We start from the raw sequence: 26,011 nt of genomic DNA, 5'->3' as shown, positions 1-26,011 counted from the left end.
AGATTGCTGTTCTGAACGAGTCAGTGTGTCCCAGGGAGGATGATAGCAGGGATGGCCTCTTGTGAGAATGGATACTTGGGAGAAGGGAGATGATGTCAGGTAACACTGAGTCCAGTGGAGTCTAGAAGGGATAATGCTGGGTATAGAAACATGCATTTATATGCTTTATACTAATGCCAGGTGTATCCAGAATAAGGGAGAGGAATTGGTGGTGCAGATAGCATCAGCGTGGCCAAAAATTATTGCGATCACTGAGACGTGGTTCACAGAAGGGGATATAACAACAGGAATAGAAGTCGCTGGGTATAGCATTTTTCGTCAGGATAGGAGGGGAAAGCGTGTTGGTGATGGGGTACTGCTTATGATAAGTGATGACCTATGTCCTCTAAGAGTGGAGGCTTTGGAAGGAAGTGAGACAAATGATTTTGAGAGCATATGGTGTGAGGCAGAGGTAGGTAAGACAGGATATTTAGTGGGGTGTTGCTACAGACCCAAGAGCACGGAGGATGGGGACCAGGAGATGTTTAGACAGCTAAGTTTGGCAAGTGCAAGAAGAATGATTGTTATGTGAGATTTTAACTACAGTAGTATAAATGAGAGAGAGGAAGATGCATGTAGCAATAGGGGAAGGGAATTTCTAGAATTCTTGAGAGACAAATGTCTTAGGCAACATGTAACAGAGGAAAAAAGAGGTTCAAGAGTTTTGGATTTTGTTATAGCATCAGAAGAGTTGATAATAACTGAGATGACATCTCTCCCACCAGTTGGAGAGAGTGACCATATGGTTTTGACTTGGAAAATGAACAGACATGCAGAAGTATCAAAGAGACGGGAACCTATGTGGAATTTTAAGGCAGGTGATTATAATAGTCTTAGACGTCAACTTCGGGAAGTTTCATGGAGGGAGGAATTGGAAGGCCGGGAAATCGTTAGTGCGTGGGAAATTGTGAAAGAATATTTGTTAGCAGCAATGGCAAGTTGTATACCACGAGTGAAGAAGAGGACACAATTTGGAGTAAAGTGGATGACAAACAATATTAAACAGGAATTGCATGCGAAAAAGAGGCTATGGAAGAGATATAAGGAGACAGGTGAAGAGAAGATGCATGAAGAATATAAGACACAGGCCAGAAGAGTGACTAGTGTGGTAAGGAAAGCGAAACTGGAATATGAGAGGAGATTGGCCCTAAGATCCAAAGAAAATCCTAGGGAATTTTTTTAGCTATGTGGCCAGTAGGAGGAGAAATGACTGTGGAAGAATGATATTGTGGGATAAAAATGGAAATAGAGTGACTGATGCAGAGGACATAGTGGAATTGTTCAATGAACACTTTATTGGAGTATTTCATCCTAGAGGAGTCAGTTTTAATGCTAGAGGAATAGGACTGGTATGAGGTCTGGAGGTACAGGAGGAGAGTGTGTTTCAGATACTGAGTACTCTGGATGTCAGTAAAGCTGTGAGACTGGATGGTATTTCACCACGAGTTTTGAGAGAATGTGCTAGGGAACTGACAGTGCTTTTGACCTGGCTCTTCAATGAAAGTCTGGCTTCGGCAAAGGTGCCCAGGGAATGGAAAGAAGGTAAGATAGTACCATTGCATAAGGGTGGTAACAGATTGGAAGTGTCTAATTATAGGCCAGTCTGTGTGTCATCAGTAGTTGTTAAGATCTTGTAGAAAGTAGTGAGGGACCGTAAACAGCATTGGGCAGATGAGGGTAATGTTATCTGTGAGAGTCAACGTGGATTTGTGAAGGGGTGCTCTTGTTTTAGCAACATGCCAGCCTTTTATGATAAAGTTACAAGAGCATTAGATGAGGGAAAGGCATATACTGCCTTTTTCTTAGACTTAGCAAAGGCATTTGACAGGGTGCCACATGATAAGCTGATATTTAAGTTGCAGCACATGGGTCTGGATGTCAGATTGGTCAACTGGATTCAGGATTGGCTGTCTGATAGGTATCAGAGAGTTGTGTATGGTGGAGCAGTTTCAAGGAGGCAGAGGGTTACAAGTGGGGTCCCACAGGGCTCAGTACTAGGACCTATATTGTTTAATCTTTATATCAATGACATTGCCAGTGGATTGCAAGGGGATATTCAGTTGTTTGCAGATGATGCGAAGCTGGGAAGGATTATTAGTAATAGTGCAGATGCGGAAGCCCTGCAAGAGGATTTAAATAAGCTAGATAGATGGGCAAATGAATGGGGGTTCAGTTTAATGCAGCAAAATGTAAGGTCTTGAGGTATGGGAAACATCGATGGGATGCTGCATACTCTATGGGAGGAGTTATACTGGAGGTAGTAGGAAAGACAAGAGATCTGGGGTTGATGATTGATAGAAACCTGAAGTTTAGGGGACATATTGCAAAGGTGGTGAAGGTAACACAGAGGATTGCTGCAATTATGAGAAGGACACTGACCTGCAGAGATAAGAGGGTTATCATTCCGTTGTATAAATCTCTGATCAGACCACACTTGGACTATTGTTCTCAGATTTGGAACCCAGGATTTGAAGGGGACAAATTAACTGTGGAAAGGATACAAAGACAGATGACAAAGATGGTTTCAGGACTACAAGGATAGTTATGATGATCGGCTGAGGGAATGTGGACTGCATAGTTTGGTGGACAGAGGAAGGAGAGGTGATATGATTGAGACTTTTAAACCATTGAGAGGTGGTTACAGGGTTGACACTGGGGAGTTCTTTCGCTTGGTTGAATAGCGGGAAGGAGTGATAACAAGAGGCCATCCCTGGAAGTTACGAAAGGAAACTGTGAGCAAAAGGGGTAAGGAGTGGTTTCTTTGCGTAGAGAGTGGTTGAACCATGGAATGCATTGCCTGATGGAGTGGTGGGAGTGAGAACGGTCAATTAGTTTAAGGAGTGGTATGATAGACTTTGTGTTTCTTAGGAAGGACCTCCCACGATGTGTCTTCTGACTCCATGGAGGCCTGAATAATAATAATAATAATAATAAAAATTACTTCAACTTCTTCAAGCACAACTATTCTCAAGCAGCATCTGGTGAAGGGAACAGAGTATTATCAAGAATCTGACTTGGTCATATCATCAGAAGGAAGATCTGATTATGACTGAGATGTCATATTTTCCCCACAGGGTGAGAGTGACAAGGTAGTCCTAAATTGGAGGATGAATAGGCATGCATATGTATCAAGGCAGAAAGAAATTATGTGAAATACTAATGCACATGCAACTATAATAGACTTGGTCAGCTGAGATGATGAGTTGAGACAGAAAGCAGAGATGTAGAATGGTATGTTGACAGAGCTTTGTGCAGAGAAGGAAGTGGAGGTGAAAATATGTGATGAATCTGAGGAAAAAATGGAAATGTACAAATGTGATGAGTTGTATTTAGATAAATTTGGTGTGAGTCAGTTAGACAGACTGTTGTTGCAAGAAGAAGCAATGCAGGAAGCAGAGGAAGTAAGAAGTGAAGCAAGAGATCAGGAACTGGTGAGACTGGAGTGGCTATAAATAAGAATAGCAGTACTATAAGTGATAATGATGACAGAAACAGAATGTAAGATTGACAGGGAAACGTGGGAGAGTCAGCTTGGACGGGATAATGCAGTATAAGGAGAGTGGATATTGGAAGTAGTAGTGAATGTGCATATGATGATCAGTATGGGAATGGGATGGCTTAGGATGTATCGGGTGTAGTTGAGCCTGAAGAGATAGATAAGCAGTGAAAATGACAATTTGGAATGGTTACGTGTGAGGAAATCGCAACCTACAAGTGTCATGAGCAGGACAGGTTATAGACCTAAAAGTGAAATGCTGTGTTTATTTACAAATGCCAGGAGCATCAGAAATAAGGAAAATGAAATTATATTAATGAAATGGATTCATTGATTGAGTTTATTTGCTCAATATTCCCATTCGAAGGGGAAATAGAAATAAGGAAAGGGAAAGTGTTACTGATGATAGTAAGAGAATTATGTCCATATAAGGTAAACATGAAAGAGGGAAATAGTGGCTATGGTTCTGAGGTAGTGTGGTGTGAGGTGCAGGTACACAGGAAGAGATATTTAGTTGGATATTGCTATAGGCCTAAGAATGTGAAGAGTTGTTATGAAGAAATATATAAGCAGCTCAGGTTTAGTGAACAAGGGAAGTGTAATTATTATGAGAGTACAGATTTGGATGGAGAGATAGCATTTGAGAATAAGGAAAATTAATTTCTCCTGTGTTCTTGAGAGACAACTATCATAGCAGTATAAAAGAGAGCACACGAGGATCAAGAGTTAAGATCTGATCATTTCATCAGAGGACGTGATTGCAAATGGAGGTTTTGCACTTCCTTACAGTTCGTGAGCGTGGTCATGAAGTGATCATCTGGGTTGTGGATAGCCATATGAAGACCTTTGTGAGGAAAGAATATATGTGGAATTACAAGGCTGGTAATTATGAATAGTTTAGGAGATAGCTTAGAGCTGTAGCATGGAATGAGGTATAAAGTAGGAAGGAGACAGATGCTGCAAAGGTAAAGACCAAAAGATGTTTAACAACATCGATGAGCGAATGTATTCTGAAGGTCAAAAGACTGAATAAAGTAGGTGTCAAATAGATGAATGAAGAAGTTAAACATGAAATTTGGAAGAAGAGGATAATGTGGAGGCAACACAAGATGAATAATGGTAGCAATCAATTGCATGAGGAGTATAAAGAGCAAGCCAGGAAGGTAACTCAGTATGAGCAGAAATTAGCAAATTGGAACAAGAAAAACCCTAGAGAGTTTTTAGGATATGTGGCAAATACAAGGAAGAATAATTATGGTAAGGTGATGTTAATGGATGAAAATGATAGAATGGCGACAGTTGCAGAAGACATAATTGAGGTATTCAGTGAACAATTTATAAGTGTTTCATCCTCATCGATGTGAAATCATGAGCATAAATTAATCCATCCTCCCTTATTTCCTCAACTCAAGAGTAGAGGAAATAGGGGAGGATGGATTAATTGTAAGGAGGAGGTATATGAAGAAAGAAATAAATAAGCCTGATGTCTATAAGACAACAGGATTTGATGACATATGACCATGCCTTAAGGCAGGGGTGTCAAACTGGCAGCCCGTGGAGCCCCCAAAGCAATTTCGTGCGGCCCCCGATGCCTCAAGGAAAGATTTTTAGGATGGTTGCTTTTATAAAAAAACAGAAATACCGTATTTATTCGAATATAACTCGCCCTCCCATATGAATTACAGACCTGTACCCGGAATTTACTTTATGAAAAAAGAAATTAAAAAGTTATGCATGTACTGTAACATCGCACATGAAAATAAAGTTTAACCACTTTCACTTCGGGATGATAACTCGCTCCCCGCAGTAATAAATAACACGCCTTTCCCAACTGCCATTATACTGCAGATGCAAGAAAAACGAGTAGTTTCATTGTACCACTGAACAAAATACGGACATTTGCTGTCTGTGTAATATATTTCTTTAGTGTGATTAGAGTCAACTGGTATAAAAATGGCACTAACTAATGAGTCACATGTCCCCACCCACATTAACCATGCTGTTTAGACTTAAGGAAAACCATATTTCACTGGCAAACACAGTATCTAACTAAAATCTATTGTTTTTAGTTAGATGTGTGCGAGTTCCCCACTAACTCAAACACAAAGCTGCAATAAAATTCTTAAATGTGTTAAAACTAAGACATATAGAATGAATGTTGTTATGACAGTTTCAGATAATATGGAATTTGGTTGATGAGAATTAGTGTTTCAGCTCTCAAAAATGTCGGCTTGACTTTGTGTTTTGGTAACGCGATCTTTTGTTATTACCGCACCAATCATATCCACATCTTCATAGCTGTTCTATCTCTATTGGCCTACCATTGCTGTCTATTTTACGTTCTGCTTACACTTCTCAGACATTCGTGAAGGGTGTTCATTACGTATCTGAAATCTTGTAAATTACTTGTAATTTTTACTTGGAATAATGGGAAAGAAGATGACAATACACACAAGGAACCTGTACTCGAAGCCATAAGTAGCTATAACGAAGAGGAGATTCTTGGTAAGTCATCGACATTTTCAGTTTTTTTTTCTGAAAACTTTAGTTTCTAAAAATCCCCACATATATCTCGCACCATGATTTTTTAGCTTTAATTTTGGGAGAAAAAAGTGCGAGTTACATTCAAGTAAATACGGTATCAACTTGGTATCTTTAATATAATTATACCCAAGGTAAAAATACTTTCTACGGTATCAATTTATTCATTTTCATATGACATTTATAGTTACAATATGGATGCAACGACCTGCTACAATGTAATTGCAGTAATAAAAATTTATATCCTAATTTCAATGTTAGACCCGATCCTAATCAATCGTAAACTATATTTATGCTTTTATTGTTAATTTAAAGCATGCTGTTGGTAGCGTACTGAAAGAGTTGAATTCTATTGGCTACCAGCTGTTCACGTGACGCGCAGCACATGCACGCATGGGAATCCAGCTATGAGTTTATAATTGCCTGCTACAGTCAATCAGTGATATTTGAAGTTCACTGCGCATGATTCAAAGACAACCTAGCAGTGAGAGAATCCCTTTTATTATTATTTTTTATTTTTATTTGCAATAATATCGTGCACTGGTCTACAGTTTTGTGCATTTTAATTCAAGCATTTTTATAAAAATTACTAATAATATTAATAATATATTTATTCACCGAGGCAATGTCGCTTTCCAAGCCAACAAGAAAAAGAAAAATTGCTGATGAGAGGAGAAAATTTCAAGAAAAATGGGAATTAAATTACTTTTGCACTGAAACAAAGGACAAAATTGTATGCATTATTTGTAACGAAACAATTAGTGTTGCCAAAGAATATAATACAGAAAGGCACTACGATAAAACTCACAAAGAACAATACTCCCGCTTTGAGGGTAAACTGAGAGAAGAAAAATTAAGAAGTATGAAGAATTCACTTCAAAGTCAACAAGTATTTTCAAAAATTATGAAAGATAATGAATCAGCAGTGAGAGCCAGTTATGAAATCAGCTATTTATTGGAGAAACATTCCAAACCTTTTAGTGACGGTTCCTTGGTTAAGGAGTGTATGATAAAAGCAGCCGAAAACGTATGTTCCAAAAATGTGCAAGTATTTTGTGATATTTCTTTGTCCAGAAATACTGTGATGAAAAGAATAACCGAAATGGCAGATAATCTGTGTGACCAGTTGCAAGAAATATCTGCAAATGTACAGTGCTTTTCAATTGCACTTGACGAACGTTTCGATATTCACGACGTGGCTCAAGTTGTTTTGTTTCTTCGGGCTTTCAACGACAATATGAATATATTACTGAAGAGTTCTTGGAAATGATTCCCATCCACGGAACCACTACAGGGGAAGACATTTTTGACGCCATGTGGAGCATTTTTGAAAAATACCAACTTCCTCTGAACAGGCTCATAGCAGTGACAACTGATGGTACTCCTGCAATGACAGGCAAAAATAAAGGTTTTGTGTCAAGACTTGCAGCAAAGTTAAAGGAAATGTATCCAGACATTCCAAAACTGCAATCTTTCCACTCCATCATTCATCAGCAGGTCCTGTGCTCCAAAGTGTTGGAAATGAGCAGCGTTCTCAAGTCTGTGACAAATACTGTGAACTTCATCCGATCTAGAGGCCTCATTCACCGCCAGTTTGCACAATTTCTAAAAGACTTGGAGAGTGAATTTGAAGAGCTACTTTATTACACAGAGATTCGTTGGTTAACTTGTCATGAAGTTCTAAAAAGCTTTTTTTTTACTTTTAGAGGAGATCAAATTGTTCCTAGAAATGAAAAATCGTGATGCTGCATTTCTTAATGATCAGACATGGGTACAAGATCTAGCATTCTTAGTTGATATTACAGGACATTTTAATGATTTAAATGTCAAACTTTAGGGGAAAGATCAGTTAATAACACACATGTATGATGCACTGGCAAGTTTTAGATGTAAGTTAGTTTTGTTTCAAAATCATTTAAAAGAGAATATTCTAAATTACTTTCCTATGTGTGAACAGCTAAACAATAAGAATCAAAGTTTTACCTTTTCTCAATATTGTCCCAAACTAGAAAAGAGAAAAGAAGAATTTGATAGTCGATTTAAAGATTTTAAGGAGCAAGAAGAAGTTTTTTCTCTTTTTACAGATCCTATTTCCTTTAATTTCGAAAAAAGCTCCTATTTGTATTCAAATGGAACTTATTGATTTCCAAAATGATTCCATTCTAAAAGTGAAATACCACAAAGTTGGTGTACCAAAAATATACAGTTATTTAGGTCAAAAATATCCAGAAATAAAAAAAGTTTGCATCAAATATTCTATGTTATTTTGGAAGCACCTATTTATGTGAACAATTATTCTCATGTATGAAAGGTAACAAAACAGCCCACAGATCAAGATTAACCGACGTCAACCTTTCTGCCATAATGAAGGTCGTATGCTCACATTCTTTAAGACCAAATTTTGGCAGGCTGGTGAATAATAAACTCGTCAAGTGTTGGGAAAAAATAAAATACTGAAATTAAATTACTAACTATATTATGCAAGTATATATATATATATTAATCAGAAAATATTATTTTTCCCCAAAATATTTTCAGTAATATTTAAAAAATTCCCCAAAATATAACCCCCCCCCCCCCAAAAAAAATATAGAAGTATTTTATTTCAACACAAACACAAAAAATTTCAAACTGACAGGAGGCTCTGTAAATTTTTGTGATGGTTATTAATGAGAGTTTATACTTTTTTTAGAATGCATAAATATATAAACATTTGATTTATTCAAATAAAATTTAATTTCGGTTTAATTTGGATTAAATGCTATCTATTGTAAATATTGATATAAGAAAAATATTCTTTATTATTATTTCTTTTGAGCTGTCATAATCATTATACTATTATTTTATGTCTTGTAATGACTTCGAATAAATAAAATTTTTGTTATTAATTTTCCAATTTATTTATACTAATTTTTTCATTTCCCTTCGATTCTAATTAGTGCAGGTTTTATTAGTCGAAAATTTTTTGCAGCCCACTTGAGACACACTTTTATAGCATATGGCCCGCAGTCCAATTGAGTTCGAGACTCCTGCCTTAAAGGAATGGGCATGCCTGTTTAATAAGAATCTTACAACAACACTGGTCCCAAAAGAGTGAAAAGAAGGTAAAATTCTTCTACTGCATAAATGTGGTGATTAGACTATACAAAATATAGGCCAATCTGTATATCCAGAGTTGTGGTTAAGGTATTGGAGAGAGAGAGAGAGAGAGAGAGAGATTAGTGAGAACTAAGATACAGAAATGGATTGATAACAGTAGTATTCCCTGTGTTTGTCAGCACGCGCTTGTTAAATGAGATCATGTTTTACCAACTTACTAATGTGCTATAACAAATGTATTGGACAAGGGAGATGCATATACAGTGGTATACTTAGATTTTAGAAAATCTTTTGATAGACTGCCACAAAAGATGTTAAATAAGTTGAAATGGATGGGATTGGATAACAGACTTCTTAGTTGGATCGTTGACTGGCTGTCAGACAGGTATAAGAAAGTTGCATGTAGGGGTGCAGTATCTCGAAAGAGGAAAGTCACTAGTGGTGTACTGCAGGGTTCTTTACGGGGGTCATTGTTGTTCAGTTTATATATTAATGATATTGGGATAGGTTTAACTGGTGATATGCAACTGTTTGCAAATGATGCAAAATTGGGGAGAACCATGCAGAATCAAGTAGGTGTTATGGCCTTACAGGAGGACGTGAATATATTAAATGAATGGGCAGGTAAGTGGAACTATCAGTTCAATGTTGCAAAAAAGTGATGTTTTGAAATCTGGTAAGCAGCAATGGTATGCAAAGTATACACTTGGTTGAGAAACTTTAAAAGAGGTAGAGGAGATTAGAGATCTGGGAGTGGTGGTGGACAAGGACCTGAAATTCAGGGACCACATTGCACAAATTGTGAAGTCATCACTTTGGATAATGGCAATGATGCAAAGGACTCTGACATGCAAAAATAGAGGTTATGATTCCATCATATAATGACTTGATTTGGTCTCATATGGATTATTTTGCACAGATCTGGTCACCAGGTTTCATGGTGATCAGGGTTCAGAGAAGATTCAGAAGGTGATCAGGGGTTGGAATGTGGAGTATGTAAGAGAGATTGAAAAAATGTAAATTATAAAGCCTTATGAATAGGAGGAAGAGGGGTTATGATTGAGACAAGTTAGTCAGGGTTGTTATCAGGTTGACATGGATGAAAAGAATAGGAAGGGGGGGAGTAGAGGAAGAAGAAGAGGCCATCCCTGGAAACTGTATAAGGAGGGTATGAGCAAAGGTGGGAGTAGAGTGGTTGGTGAGTGGAATGCATTGTATGAATGTGTTGTGAATATAGAGCTCTTGAACCAGGTTAAGGCACAGTTGGATGAGTTTTGTGTGATAGTGTGTACCTCCCATGAGAATCTAACTCCATGGAGGTCAATGTTAATAATAATAATAATGAAGAGTTAATGGGAAAAGTAAAGAGAGAGAGAGAGAGGTGGAAAACAGCTGAATGAGGAATATAATGCTCAGTCTATGAGGTGACTAATATAGTAAGGAGAGAAATATTATAATATAAGAGGAGTCTAGCACTCCAATCCATCAGGTTTTTCACTACATGGCCAGCAGGAGGATGAATGATTGTGGATAGATTACCTTGTTGGAGGGCACAGTAGTCGAGTGACCAAATCAGATAACATAGGTGACTGATTTAATAATCAGTTTATTAATTTATTTCATCCTGGTCAAATAGACTTTATTCCTAGAGTGATAAAGAATGGTGAAGGATTAGAAGTGAAAGAGAAGGATGTATTCTTAATACTGATACTGATACTGATACTAATACTGATCTCAATACAGCACTCTAGATAAGCACACATCCTTATGGAATGGCCCTTCCAATAATGCACAGCACACATCCTTATGGAATGGCCCTTCCCATAATGCACAGCACTTATACATGTACACAAGGATATGTGCACTGCATTATGGGATACTAAATCAATTGATGTAAAGTCATCAGCCTCTATATACAAGTAGCCCAGTCATGAAGTTACTGCAGGGTTCTTTACCAGGGTCATTGTTGTTCAGTTTATATATTAATGATATTGGGATAGCGCAAACTTTGTTTGCTTACACTTGGATAAAGGATGAAACCAAGAATATAATTTCTTGGCATCTTTAATTTAATTTATAAACTGACTATGCCATTAACCTGGCTGTTTAATGAAAGTCTTGCAATGGAGAAGTTCTTGAGGAGTGTACAGAGGGTAAGATAGTGCCATTCCTTAAGTGTGGTGGTAGAATGGAGGTATCAAGCTATAGCCTAGTTTGGTATTCTTCTGTGATTGTTAACATTTTGGAAAAATTGGTAAGCACTCATATACAGGCTGGACAGATGAGAGCAGTATTATATACAAGCCATCATGGATTTCTAAAGAGGTATTCTTGTTTTTGTTATCTGGTTGCCTTTTCTAACAGAGGAAAAAGAGCAATGGATGAGAGTAAGGCATGCACTGTCATTTTCTTGAATTTTGCAAAAGCACTGGACAAAGTGCCACAAAACAATTTGGTTTTAAGTCTCAACATATGGTTTTGAATATCACATTAATGAACTGAATTTGTAACTGGCTTTCTGATATATATCAGAGAGTTATATATGGGGAGTAGTATCAGCGAGTAGGATGGTTACAAGTAGAGTTCCACAGGGTTCAATACTCAGATCATTACTGTTTAGTCTTTATGTCAATGATATTGTTAATGGGTTACAGAGAGAGAGCAAAATATTCAACATCAACTGTTTGCAGATGATGCAAAATTTGGGAGAGTTATTAATAACAGTGCTGATGTTGTAGCTCTTCAAGAGAATTTGGATAAGATAGAAAGGTGGACAAATGAATGGGGGTAAGTTGAATGCCACTAAATGTACGGTTTGGAAAACTGAGATGCTTCGTATTCAGTTTGTGGTGTTATACTAGAAGAAATGATCTTGACATGATGATAGATGTAAATCTGAAATTCCAAAAAACATATTGCAAGGTTGTGACATGCAAGGACCTGGTTGGCCAAGCAGCTAGCGTATCCTCTCTCCAGCCAAAAGGCTGCGGGTATACATGTTTGTGATTGTTTGTGAAAATAATAGTGGTGGTGGTGGGCAGTAGATGGCATTGGTATAGATTGGTGTTGGTTTGCTGTAGTTAGCGGAGATGGAGATTAGTACAGTAGGCACCCTCCCTTAAGGAGTCTTTGGACTCCTTGGAGGTGTCACGTAATAATAATAATAATAATAATTGCATGAAGATCTGATCAGACTACATCTGGATTACTGTGCTAATATCTGGTCATCAGGATTTGAAATGGATGAAGTAAACTGGAGAGTGTGTGGAGGCAAATAATGAAATCATATCAGGACTGTACAAAGTTAGTTTTGAGGACAGACATGCAAACTACAGAGTTTGGTGGATAGAAGATGCAGGACAAGGGGATATACTTGAGGGATTTAGGCTTTTGAAAGGTATTTACCTGTTTGATACTGGAGAGACTTTTTGTATTGTAGAATGAGCAGAAGAAACAAAGACAAGGGCAACATTAGTAAGCAACAGAGTAAGAAACTTCCACAGATGACCCCTTGTCTTTGTTCCTCTCTTCATTCTATCACACAAAATATTTCCTCTGAGGGTGGTGAGAATGCAAACAGTGGATGAGCTTAAAGAGTAGTACAATAAACTTTGCATTGTCCAAGGTAGACATCCAATTATAAGTATTATGACTCGATGGAAGTCGGGCATAATAATTATCATTATCATCAAATTCCTGATATGTACCCTCAAGGGGTGTATAGGATATGATAGTACCTACATGAAAAACTTACATCATTACTAACTTCCTATCTACAATTTTCCTCCAAATCAATCTGTTACCTATCAAGACTCTAATTATCAGATCTTATATTTCTATCTTCTAACGCAACCAGGGATAGAGTGATGCCAGGACAGCAGGTAAATAGGGGAACACAGAGAGAAAGGGTTAGAGGAGAGAGAGAGAGAGTGTGAGGGATGCAGGTGAGCAATCAAGGAACAGAGTGGTAAGAGGTGTGATGTATGGAGACTATGATCTGTGGTGTGCAAGATAGGATGCCAGAGGAGTGTTTGCCTGGAGGAACAATAGAAAGTGTGGCTATGCAATTAAGCGGAGTGAAAGCGTGGATGAGATTATTGTGATGGTGGGCATGAATGACTTGAGAGGCAGTGTAAATCGGATGGCGAGATATCTGAGATTCATGCTTGAGGTTGTGAAAAAGAAAATGCAGAGAGGAAAGATAGTGTGTGTGTGTGTTGCCCAGGTATGATAGAGACGAGCTTAGCAGAAGAGCAGTAATAATGAATAGCATAATAGCCAGAATGTGTCAAAACAGAGGATTGGAATATGTGGATGCTTGGAGGGGGGGGGGGGCATTTGAGGACAGAAAGGAGCTGTATGCAAGAGACCGCTTGCATTTGAATGAGGAAGGATGTAGGCATCTGCAGAGACTGCTGTTTACTAAACGAGTCAGTGTGTCAATGCAGGAAAACTAGAATTCCCAGGGTGGATGGGAGCAGGGGTGGCCTCTTGTGGGAATGGGTGCTTGGGAAGGGATGACATCAGGTAACACTGAGTCCACTGGAGTCTGGAGGGGATAATGATAGGTATAGAAGCAGTGACATTTTTATACTTTATAGTAATACCAGGAGTATCTAGAATAAAGGAGATGAATTGGTGGCGTTGATAGCATCAGCCTGGCCAAAGATTATTGGGATCTCTGAGATGTGGTTAATGGAAGATGATATATAACAGGAATAGAAGTAGCAGGTTACAGCATTTTTCGTCAGAATAGGAAGGGAAAACATGGTAATGGAGTACTGCTTATGATAAGTGATGACTTCCTGGACAACTTATCCATTCACTCATTTGGAATAATAGCTCTTCTCATCTTTTCTCTGTCATACTGTGGCAACAGACTCACCATCTTTACTCTATCACTTTTAATAACTTTCATGTCTTTTCTCATATCACATCAGTTCACACGTAATTTAGAACTTATGTAAACTTAGCGATTTTTATCTGTGTTATTGTGTGTTTTTTTCTCAGAAAATTAGAGTATTATAGTATATTTGTGTAGATTTTCATGCTTTTAGAGAATTTAGTATCTAAAAGCACAAAAATTAAAGAATACGGAGAAGGAAATTGAAACTGGAGAGAGAGAGAGAGAGTATGCATTAAGTATTTTAAAATTGAGTGTCTGTTTGGTGTCGAGAACAACAAATACCAATGATAAGATGGAAAATTATGTTAATAATGTCGAACATGTGGCCATGGAAATAGAGGAGAACGAAATGGATATTAATAAAGAACTAACATGCTTAAATGTTATCCTTCATAGGACAAAGCATGAAATTGAAAAATGCAGAAGCAGCAAGAGAGAGAGTAGCAGGAAGACTGACCAAGCAAACAAGAAAAACAAGTTAAGAAAAAAGCATGTATGGAGACGCAGTGATCAGGGGAGTACTTAAAGTATGACAAAATTGTGTTTCCCGGGTGCAAAATTTCACGATATTAGCCACACCATCTGGATGCAAAAAGGTAAGTTGAAAGAAACGATTGTCTTGGTTGGTACAAATTATTTTAGAAGTGAGAAATATTCTATCTGAGGAAGAGGGCACTGATAGCCAATGAGTCTATACGTAAATTGTGCAAGAGGAATGATCTAGAATTTGTGGATCTGTGGCTTTTGTTTGATGGAAAGAAGCATTTGTCCAATGCTGATGCACTGCATCTGAATGGTTTTGATGTTAGGTGTTGAGAGAGAGAGAAAGCTTTGTTCACTGAGCATGCTGAAGTGCAAATTCATGGAAACTTAAGCAATTTTTGTGTGAAGCACCCAGGAAGTGAGTGAGTGTGAGAATGACAGTGAGGAATCTAGTCTCTCAAGCAAAAATAATGAATAGGGTAGTCAATTCAGAAAGTAAAGGTGGAGGGGGGACTAAAGGGATGCCGCAGTTTCTATATACTAATGCCAGAAGTATCAGGAACAACAGGGAATAGTTTTGGGCCTTGGTTAGTTCAACCTGACCAAAGGTTATAGGCATTAGTGAGACTTGGCTAACAGCAGATGATGTAGTTACATGTAAAGGGTTTAGTATTTTCAGGGAAGATAGAGAACATAGGATGTGGGAAGGGATACTGCTGATGATAGCAGATGAATTGTAACCAAAAAAGAACTGGACACAGGTGGAAGGATGGCTGTTAGTTTGAAGCAATCTGGTGCGACATTAAGGCCAGTAAAATAAAACATACAGTTGGTTATTGCTATAGGACAGGGAGTTCCACAGATGATCTGGAAGACATGCATTGTCAAATTAGTACAATGAGTACAGGTTCAGTGAAGGGCTTCAACTTTGAAGATATAGACTGGAAGAAAGAAACATCACATGGCAGGTAGGAAAGAGAATTTATACACCTGTTGAGAGAAAATTACTTAAGGCAACATGTGATGGAGGGGAATAGAGTTTGAGAGACTATTGGACCTGATCAAAGGATTAGAAAAGCTATCAATAACAAAGGTGACAACATTGCTACTGCTACCAGTTGCTGAACAGGACCATGCAGTCTTTTTATTATTATTATTATTATTATTATTACGGGTATCTCCATGGAGTCAGTAGACTCATCGCGGGAGACCCAAACTAGCAAAACAATATCTGTCATATCTCTTCTTGAACTCATCCACAGATGAAGAGCTCACAACTAAGTCAGGCAATGAATTCCACTCATTCACCACCCTCCAGGCAAAAAACCTTGTTCTGACACCTTTGTTAACCACACTCTTCTTTAATTTCCAGAGATGACCTCTTGTTCTTCCATCACTATCACACAGCTGAAACATTTCCCCTGCATCAATCCTATAAAAACCTTTTAGTAATTTGAATGTTTCTATCATATCCCCTCTTCTTCGCCTATCAACCAATCTCTGCAATCCACAAGCTCTCAATCTATCAATGTAGGGAGCATTTTTTATATCACTCACCAACTTGGTCACTCTTCTCTGAACCCTCTCCACAGCCTCCTCATCTCCAAGGAATCCAGGTGACCAGACCTGAGCACAGTAATCCAAATGTGGAAGTATCAATGCTTTATAAAGGGGAATAATAACCTCTTTATCTCTGGATGTCAGTGTGTTCCTCAACAACCAAGTAATCCTATGTGCAATCTTGGACACCTTAGCAATGTGTCCTCTGAACTTCATCTCCCTATCTACCAATACCCCTAAGTCCCTAGCCTCATCAATCTCTTGGAGTACCTTTCCATCGATGTAGTACACAGCTGGTAATCTTTTAATCCCAAAATGCATGACTTTACACTTTTCCACATTGAACTGACATCCATTTTCTTTTGCCCATTTTACCAGCTTATTTAAATCCTCCTGCAAACTTTCAACATCAGCTTGATTTTTTATTGCACTACACAACTTTGCATCATCAGCAAACAACTGAATATCTCCCTTTAAGCCGTTTCCTATATCATTTATATACAAATTAAACAACATTGGCCCAAGCACAGAGCCCTGAGGTACACCACTGGTCACCTGCCTCATTCTGGACTTGGCTCCTCCATACACCACCTTATGGTATCTCTCCCTGAGCCATTCTCCTATCCATATCACCAATTTAATATCCATTCCCATCTGCTTCAATTTGCGTAACAGTGTTCTATGGGGTATCCTGTCAAAAGCCTTAGCAAAATCCAAAAGTACCACTGTGTAGCCAGTTCCTTTGTCCAACTCGGATGTTATTCTATTATGAATAGTTAATAGATTGCTAAGGCAGGATCTACCTTTAACAAAACCATGTTGGCCTCTATAGAGTATTATATCCTGATCCACCCATTCTTGAATTTTGTCTTTAACCAACTTTTCCAATACTTTTACCACTACTCCTGAGATGGTGATTGGTCTGTAATTCAATACCGCAGTTTTAGGGCCACCCTTATGCAAAGGAACCACTTTGCCTAACTTCCACTCCCTAGGGACAATACCAGAGTTCAAACTTAAATTAAATATCCAGGTAAGAGGGGTTGACAATTCATTTGCACATTCACGCAACACCCGAGCTGATATTCCATCTAAGCCTACCGCAGTGTTTGCATTTAAGTTTTGCAATATATTTAATACCTCTGATTCTTTAGCTTCAATTCTCACATTAGGTATTGCTATAGGTATAGAGATATCCTCACTTGGGTGATAGACTTTTGAGAAGTGATCACTCAGTAACTCGACTATTACATCTGATTTTGTCACCTCAATACCATCAGCACCCACTAAGGTTATCCTTCCGAAGTCATTCTTCCTCTTACTTGCCACATAGCGGAAGAACTCTTTGGGATTACCCTTGATCTCTTTCGCTAAGGTCTTCTCATAATCTGATTTAGCTTTTCTTACTATGCTGGTAACCTTCCTAGCTTGAGCCTTGTACTGCTCATGGGTGTCCTGATCGCCCTTCTCCTTGTAAATTCTCCATAACATTTTCTTTTTTTGCAGATCAAGCTTGATACTACTGCTCATCCATCTAATGCCTGCCTTGTTTGACCTCCTGACCATAGGGACACAATCTGATATTGCTTTCCTCAGATACCCGCTGATTTTATCCCAAGCACTGCTAACATCTTTCCCTTGCAATATGTTTTGCCATGGGATGGCTGCAAGCTCACTCCGAAGCTTGTTATAATTGCCTAACCTGTAGTTCCGTACATACCCCTTCTTAATAGAAAAATCCACAGATTTTGCAACCTCCCAAGTCAATACCACATGATCGCTTTCACCAACTGGAGGTAACGAGGACACCTTACTTATGCATATAACCTCTGAACCAATAACCAGGTCCAACACTCTCACACCACGTGTCCCTTCAGTTATGTGCTGTTTCAAGTAATTATCTCGTAGAAGATGTATGAACTCCATTTCCTTTTTGCTACGTGATATTTCCTCCTTCCAATTGATATCACCATAATTAAAATCCCCCATAATAATCACTAAGCCTTCACTCATTGCACTAAGTTGCTGATGCATGAATTCAATATCTTCCCCCGTACTCCCTGGCCTATAGCAGCATCCAACTCTATATTTGGTTGCGTTGGTCACTATTTCGCACCAGACTGCCTGAAATGAACTCTCATTCACATGTCTATCATCATGATATACTACTTTCTTTGGCTGCAACACATCAGCTATCATCAACAGTACTCCTCCTCCTGTTCTATCTTCTCTATCCTCCCTGAAAATACTGTACCCATCACATTCAATTCCAGTGACCACATCTTCTGCTGACAGCCAAGTTTCACTAATGCCTACAACTTTTGGTGAGATTTCACTGACTAATGCCAAAAATTCTTCTCTCTTATTTCGAATACTTCTAGCATTGGTATACAAAAATTGCAGATTCCCTCTAGATCTTGTACCGGCTTTGGAACTGATATATAAGTCACTAACTACCGTAGTCCTATGCCGATTTTTATCCCCTCTCTTCTGCAATTTATTCTGCCTATAAGGATCAATAAATACACAATCAGTGCTAAAGTTTCTCTCTCTTACACTCAACCTTTTCAATATTAGTTTCCCTGCCCAATAACTTCAACCTGTTCAGAAAACAATAACTCCTTCAATCACTTATGTCCTTCCATGTTAAGATGCAGTCCATCTCTAGCATACAACTGCCTTTTTCCTTCAAACACACTCCAAACATCAACAAACTCCAGACCTCTTTTTCTGCACATTCTTGCAATCATATCATTCATTATCATTGCTCGTCTACTTAACTCGTAATTGTCAAAACGAGGCAGCACGCACACTATTCTCCCATTGACACTTGACTTGGGAGATTGTAAAACATGAGGAACATTCTATCAAGAAGGGGTATTTGTGAAACTACAAGGCAGGTGATTATGACATGCTTAGGAAGAAGCATAAATCTGTACCATGGCATAAAATACTGTAGGGTAAGGATGTTAGTAGTGCATCAGATATAGTTAAGGGTCATCTAGAGGAAGCAGTATTAAATTGTATACTTATGGTAAGGAGGATTAATCAGGTAAGGGTTAGATGGATGGGTAATATCATTAAGCCATTGCTGCAGAAGAAGAAAATGCTGTAGAGGGTATATAAAGAGAAAGGTGACCAGCAAATTCATGAACAGTACAAGGTTTTCAGGCAAGAAAGGTCACAGACACTAATGTGAAAACAGAGGTGGATGAATTGGAGGTTCTTAGAATATTGCAGAGTCTCAATGTAAATAGAGCTGTGGGATTAGATGGGATATCAGCTAGTGTTTTGGAGAATGTGAATGGGAACTGGAAATGTTTAATTTAAGTCTCAGCTCTACTAGAATTCCAAATTCAATCCTTTTTATAATAGAGTAACAGCTGAGTTGGATAAAGGAAATGGCTAGACAACGATTTTGTTGGATTTTGCAAAGGAATTTGACAGAATCCCACATGGAACTCTGTTACGCAAATTAGAACTAATGGAGATGGATATGACACTGGTTAAGTGGATAAGAGGGTGGCAGCTGGACAGATATCAGAAATTGGTATATGGAGAAGCAGAATCAAGGTGGAAACAGGTAACAAGTAGTGTTCCTAAAGATTTAGTGCTGGGACCGTTGCTGTTTAATTTGTACATAAATGATATAGGAAATAACCTAAAAGGAAATATTCAGTAGTTTGCTGATGATGCGAAATTTGGTATAGTAACAATTAATCAAGGTGATGTAAAGAACATGGAGAACAATTTAAATTATTAACTATTATAATAACAGAATTAACTCACGTAAATTATTCTTTATTCGTAGAATTTTCACCTGAGTATCACAGGTATCATCAGTACAGGTACAAGGCTAATTAAACAATAACGGTTATATTCACAAAGCGCCACCTAAGTAGCCAAGGTTAAATTTCCTCAATTTATTTTATTTTTTTTATTATTTAAATTTAATTATTTAGTTATTCAATTAATAAATAATAATTATTTAAATATAAAGAGCCAATAGGCTTCATTTCGGTGATATAAAAATTATTAAATTAAGGGGATATTAAATCCCACATTGTTTTAAAACCAAATAAAAAACTCAAAGATTGGAATCAGAGAGTTTCATGCCGAATATAGTAAACTATAAAAATATCGGCGATTACTAGCATGAGCTAATGCAAGTAGTCCTAGTACGTAGTACAATCTCGGGCAACTCGCAGCAAAGGTAGTAAAGTTCTGATCGCTATTCTTGGTATTTTCCATAATGTAAAAACACATTTCCTAGGAAATGTATGCTGTTATAACATTATGGTGGGAGGTCACAACCGAGACCAGTTTCAGCCTTTATTGAGACTTCATCAGTGAGTAGCTAGACCAAATAGATACCAAATGGTATAGCGAAAAGAACTTATATACTCTGCTATACGAGTTGTCAAAAAGGTGCAACCATTAAGTTACTTAAATATAAAGAGCCAATAGGTTTCATTTCGGTGATATAAACATTATTAAATTAAGGGGATATTAAATCACACATTGTTTTAAAATCGAATAAGAAACTCAAAGATTGGAATCAGAGAGTTTCATGCCGAATATAGTAAACTATAAAAGTATCGGCGATTACTAGCGTGAGCTAATGCAAGTAGTCCTAGTACGTAGCAGCCTGAGATTGTACTAGGACTACTTGCATTAGCTCAGGCTAGTAATCGCCGATACTTTTATAGTTTACTATATTCGGCATGAAACTCTCTGATTCCAATCTTTGAGTTTCTTATTCGGTTTTAAAACAATGTGGGATTTAATATCCCCTTAATTTAATAATTATTTAATTATTCAATTATAATAATTAATTTTTTTATTTTATAATTAAATATATATATATATGTGTATACAATTATATGTTAGAAAGATTTGCTGCTTTATAAAGTACTATCTCCCACAAGGAGTAAGACATAGACCATCGGATCTGTTTAGGTTAGGGGAGTGAAGTAATGTTTCTTTGTATAGCCATTCCATTAGGAACAGACTTTTGTGAATAACTTTTGTCTTGTTCCACTTAATGTCCGGTGTTCATGGTATGTTCTGCAATTCCAGACTGTTCAGGTTCAAGGAACTGGATATATGACTGGTGTTCTTCTAACTGAACCTGAGCAGATTTTCCTGTTCGTCCGAAATATGATAACCCACATGAGCAGGGAATCTGGGAGACACCTGGATAGCTGAGATGTGGGAGCTTGTCCTTTGGAGACATTAGGAATGTGGAGATTTTTCTGACGGATCGAAAAGCCACACAGATATTTAGTGGCTTTAGCACCTTAGCTATGCATTCACTAACCCCTTGTAAAAAGGGAATAGCTATATGTGTAGGTTCTTCTGTGCTTGAAGAGGATGCTGGAGAATGACTATTTAAAGCTCTTTTTATGAAGGACTTCTTATAGCCATTGGATATGAAGGAGGAATTAATATACTGTAATTATTTTTGTAAAAGTTCTTCTGAAGAACAAAAGGAGTGGGCTCTATGAACTAGTGTTTTCATAGAACGTGCCTTTTGACTGGGATGGTGATGTGATTCAGCATGTATGTACTGGCCTGTATGAGTCTCTTTCTTATAGACTGTGAATTGTAGATAACCATCTGGTTGGCGAAGAATCAAGAGGTCTAGAAAGGCTAACTGGTTATTTACTTCTACTTCTAGGGTGAACTGGATTCTTGGATGAAGCGCATTAATTTTTGAGAGAAACTGTTGTAATTCTTCTGAAGTGCCCTTCCATATGGCAAAAATGTCGTCCACATATCTGAACCAAATGTTAGGTCTGAGTGTAATGTTGTCAAAGATATGCTATAAGAAGTCCTTCATAAAAAGAGCTCTTTAAGTAGTCATGCTCCAGCATCCTCTTCAAGTACAGAAGAACCTACACGTATACCTTGCCGGCAAAGGTTGGTCGATTGGTAGAGCCTCTGCTACTAATGGCTCAGTTAAGTAAGTTTGAGCGCGGTTAGTAGTTGGAAGGGGGCCAATCGTTCGATGCTGTCGGCACACTCTCCCTCGATGAGTCTGTGGACTCCCTGGAGGTGTCAAAATAATAATAATAATAATAATAATACCTATCCCCTATATACAAGGGTTAGTGAATGCATAGCTAAGGTGCTAAAACCACTAAATATCTGTGTGGCTTTTCGATCGTTTCAGAAAAATCTCCACATTCCTAATGTTCCAAAGGACAAGCTGCCACATCTCAGCTATCCAAGTGTCTACCAGATTCCCTGCACGTGTGGGTTATCATATTTCGGACAAACAGGAAAATCTGCTCAGGTCCGGTTAAAAGAACACCAGTCATATATCCAGTACCTTGAACCCGAACAGTCTGGAATTGCAGAACATACCATCAACACCAGATATTAAGTGGAATAAGACAAAAGTCATTCATAAAAATCTGTTCCTAATGGAACAGCTATACAAAGAAACATGTGAAACATTACTTCACTCCCCTAACCTAAATAGATCCGATGGTCTACATCTTACTCCTTGTGGGAGATAATACTTTATAAAGCAGCAAATCTTTCCTAACATATAATTGTATACACACATATATATATTTAATTATAAAAAAGTAATATTAATAATTTTTTAAAAAATTATTAATATTATTTTAATAATTTAATAATAAAATTTAAAAATTTAATAATTTTTTAAAAAATTATTATAATTGAATAATTAAATAATTAAATTTAAATTATTAAAATAATTAAAAAATAATAAATAAAAATTAAAAAATAAAAATTTAAATTAAAAAAAATAATTAAATAAATTTAGGAAATTTAACAAGCCTGTGATACTCAGATGAAAATTCTACGAATAAAAAATAATTTACGCGAGTTAATTCTGTTATTATAATAGTAATATGTCTACTCACAGTATTTCCTTACTGAAACAATTTAAATAGGCTCTCAGTATGGGCAAATGTAAATGGGTTTGCGAGTTTAATGTCAAGAAATGTAATGTTATACATTTTGGGATAAATAGATTACAAGCCGTGTATCACATTGATGGCACTGTACTCCAGGAAATAAATGAAGCTAGAAATTTAGGGGTACTGGTAGGCAGAGAATTAAAGTTCAGAGGACATATTGCTAAGGTAGCCCATAAGATTACTTGGCTATTGAAGAACACATTAACAAGTAGAGATAAGGAAGTTGTCATTCCTGTTTATAAGGCCTTGATACGCCAACATCTGGATTTCTGTGCTTAAGTCTGGTCCCCCCTAGGTTTCTTGGGGATGAGGAAGCAGTGGAGAGAATTCAGAGGTGGGTGACCAAGATTGCAAGTTGCCTGTGGAATGTTCTCTATGAGGATAAATTGAAGATGTGTGGATTCCAGAAGTTTGCTGATAGGAGAGAGAGAGAGAGGGGATATGATATAAACATGTAAATTGCTTAAAGGGTTTTATAGGATGGCTAGAAGGACTAAAACAAGGTGTCATTCCTAGAAGTTAAATAAAGGTGTGGTTAGTAGGGGTGTTATTACAACAAGATTTTTTGCTTGGAGAGTAATAAATAAATAAAATAAATAAGTAAATAAATGAAAAAAAAAGTAAATGAATAAATTTCGTATGATGATACAGCGGCCGTGAGTCCCTTTTACGGGAGGTACGGCACCATCTTAGTCCCTCCAAATTTTATCCAGGCTTGAAACCGGCATAACTGATGAATCAGGCCTATGGGTGGGTCAGTATTCCTGACTGTAATCCATGTGTTCACGGGGCTGGTTTGTCTGCTTGTGGGATGAAAAACCCCAGGATAAACTGGGGGAAAAACCTTACTGTCCACACCCAAGACCGCTAACTTGGCTATGGCTGAGGAAGATCCTTAAGCTCCTCACATCGTCAACGGGAATCGAACCTAGGACACTTCTTCCCCAGGCATATGGCTGCGAAGCGCAAAGCCACTAGGCTAACCGCATGGACTTGGAGAGTGGTGAATGAGTGAAATGGGACCAGAGTCAGTTGTGAGTGCTTTGTCTATTAATGGGTTTAAGAAGAGGTATGATAGATTGTGTGAATAGATTAGGTCTCCTGCAATGAATGTTTGGACTCCATGGAGGTTCTTGTATAATAATAATATTTATTACCTCTTGATTCATTTGTATCAGCTAAAATGATCAACTCTTTCATTTTACCTATCTGCACCCAACTAATAAAAATAGAACAAACATACATTTTTCACTTCCACTTACCTTCATGTGCTGGCACTAACTGAATTATGATGGGACATTTTGTAACAACCCCTGAACCTCTTGGCAAAAATTCCCTGAAAGAGTACACAAAGGGAAATCATTAAAGATGAACTTTAGTAATCAAGATTTACAATTTTGTTACAATAATAATAATTTTAAATATTTTACTTCATGTAATGAAATGTATATAATTTGAGACGTCTGTTGTTTTGGATAGTATAATTCATGTAAATTCCAGTATGTAGACTGTAACTACTAAAGAGAACATTTTATTAGCTGCAAATTCTTGACCAGTTTCATATACTATACAAATAATATACAAATTAACACTGGCCATATATTTTAAGCATGCCTACCAACTAAGTACCAGGAAAAAAAAATCTTCCAGATTCTTTCAGTTAAAAATGGAATATAAGCAGTTTTTCTTAAGTCACAAAATTATGAAATGGATATATAATTATTAGTATTTTTATCATTACATGTGTATCACTATGGAGATCAATGACTCATCGTGGGGGTCCATGATGAATCACTGGATTGGATAATAATCCATAATGCTGCATAATTTTGACTGGCACAATTGTATGAGTTCTTAATGAACATTGATAAAAAAAAAAAAAAAGCAGTTTTACAAGTGTAAATTGTAAAACAAAAATCCGTTGTTTACAAGATGTGAACTAATCAACTAAAAGCAAAATATTATGTGCATATAGCTAGACTGAGAAGTGAGATAAATGCTATTTTCAATGTTCATTGTTATGCTAATATTCACTGTGATGATGATGCATACACAACCTCTGTGAAGTGACAAGATCTGTATTAGTCTGATAAGTTCCTTTACACTCCTTTTGTAGGAATAAAAAATGTAGATTACATTCCCTTAACATGTTAAATAGAGTCTCCGTAGCTTGGTTGGTTTAGACAAGTCCTTTGGTTGGAAGACTTGGGTTTGAGTCCCGTCTATGACGTGAAGAATTTATCAGGAGTTTTCAATCAAATGGCGAGTTAGCTGATCTCATATCTAGGTGGAATTTTTTCCTCCCAGAAACTTGGGTTTTTCAGCCCTCAAAATAGGCAAACTGGCCCTGTGAACACACATCTACAGACATAAGACACTCCTGAAATAAGGATTAGTGAACCTATTCAATAGGATTTCGGTTTCAAATGGCTAGGTACACAGTGAAGTGTGGGTTTTCACGAGCATAAATTGGGATAGGATAGGATAGGAACATGTTAAATATGTTAAATGTACTAAGTTCTTTGGTTTTTAATCTTTATATCAATGATATTATCACTGGTCTGCAGGAAGATATTTAGCTATTTGCAGATAATGTGAGTGAGGCTTGGAAGAGTTATTAGTAAATGATAGTGCTAATGTGGTAGTCCTTCAGGAGGATCCGAATAACTTGGACAGATGTACTAATGAATGGAAATGCCAGTTTAATGGAACTAAATACAAGTTCTTAAACTTTGGGACCCACTGATGGGAGGCTGCATATTCTATTGGCAGAACTGAATGATGAAGTGAAAGGCTTAAGTGATCTCGCGGTGAGAGTATAGGCAACATATTGCATAGTTGGTGAAAATAACCCAGAGGATTGTTCCAATATTTAGAAGGGCTTTCCAGTAGAGATAAAAGAGCAGTGATGATTCATGTGTACAAAGCTTT

General features: G+C 37.4%; 1 protein-coding gene across 3 annotated transcripts in view; it reads right to left on the bottom strand.

Moving 5' to 3' along the window:
• Positions 1-26,011, bottom strand: part of LOC150093740 (dynamin-1-like) — a 321,001-nt gene that overhangs the window by 256,312 nt on the left and 38,678 nt on the right. For all 3 annotated transcript variants that reach the window (XM_090413070.1, XM_090413072.1, XM_090413071.1), the window contains exon 3: positions 24,343-24,416. In XM_090413070.1, the coding sequence (XP_090269196.1) occupies positions 24,343-24,416 (74 nt within the window). The remainder of the gene's footprint in view (positions 1-24,342; positions 24,417-26,011) is intronic.

Source organism: Typopeltis vanoorti, chromosome 23 (assembly GCF_054136105.1).
Source record: "Typopeltis vanoorti isolate ZY-2024b chromosome 23, IOZ_Tvanoo_1.0, whole genome shotgun sequence".
NCBI lineage: Eukaryota > Metazoa > Arthropoda > Arachnida > Uropygi > Thelyphonidae > Typopeltis > Typopeltis vanoorti.
The sequence above is the reverse complement of the archived record's forward strand: the minus strand, read 5'-3'. Positions and strand labels throughout refer to the sequence as shown.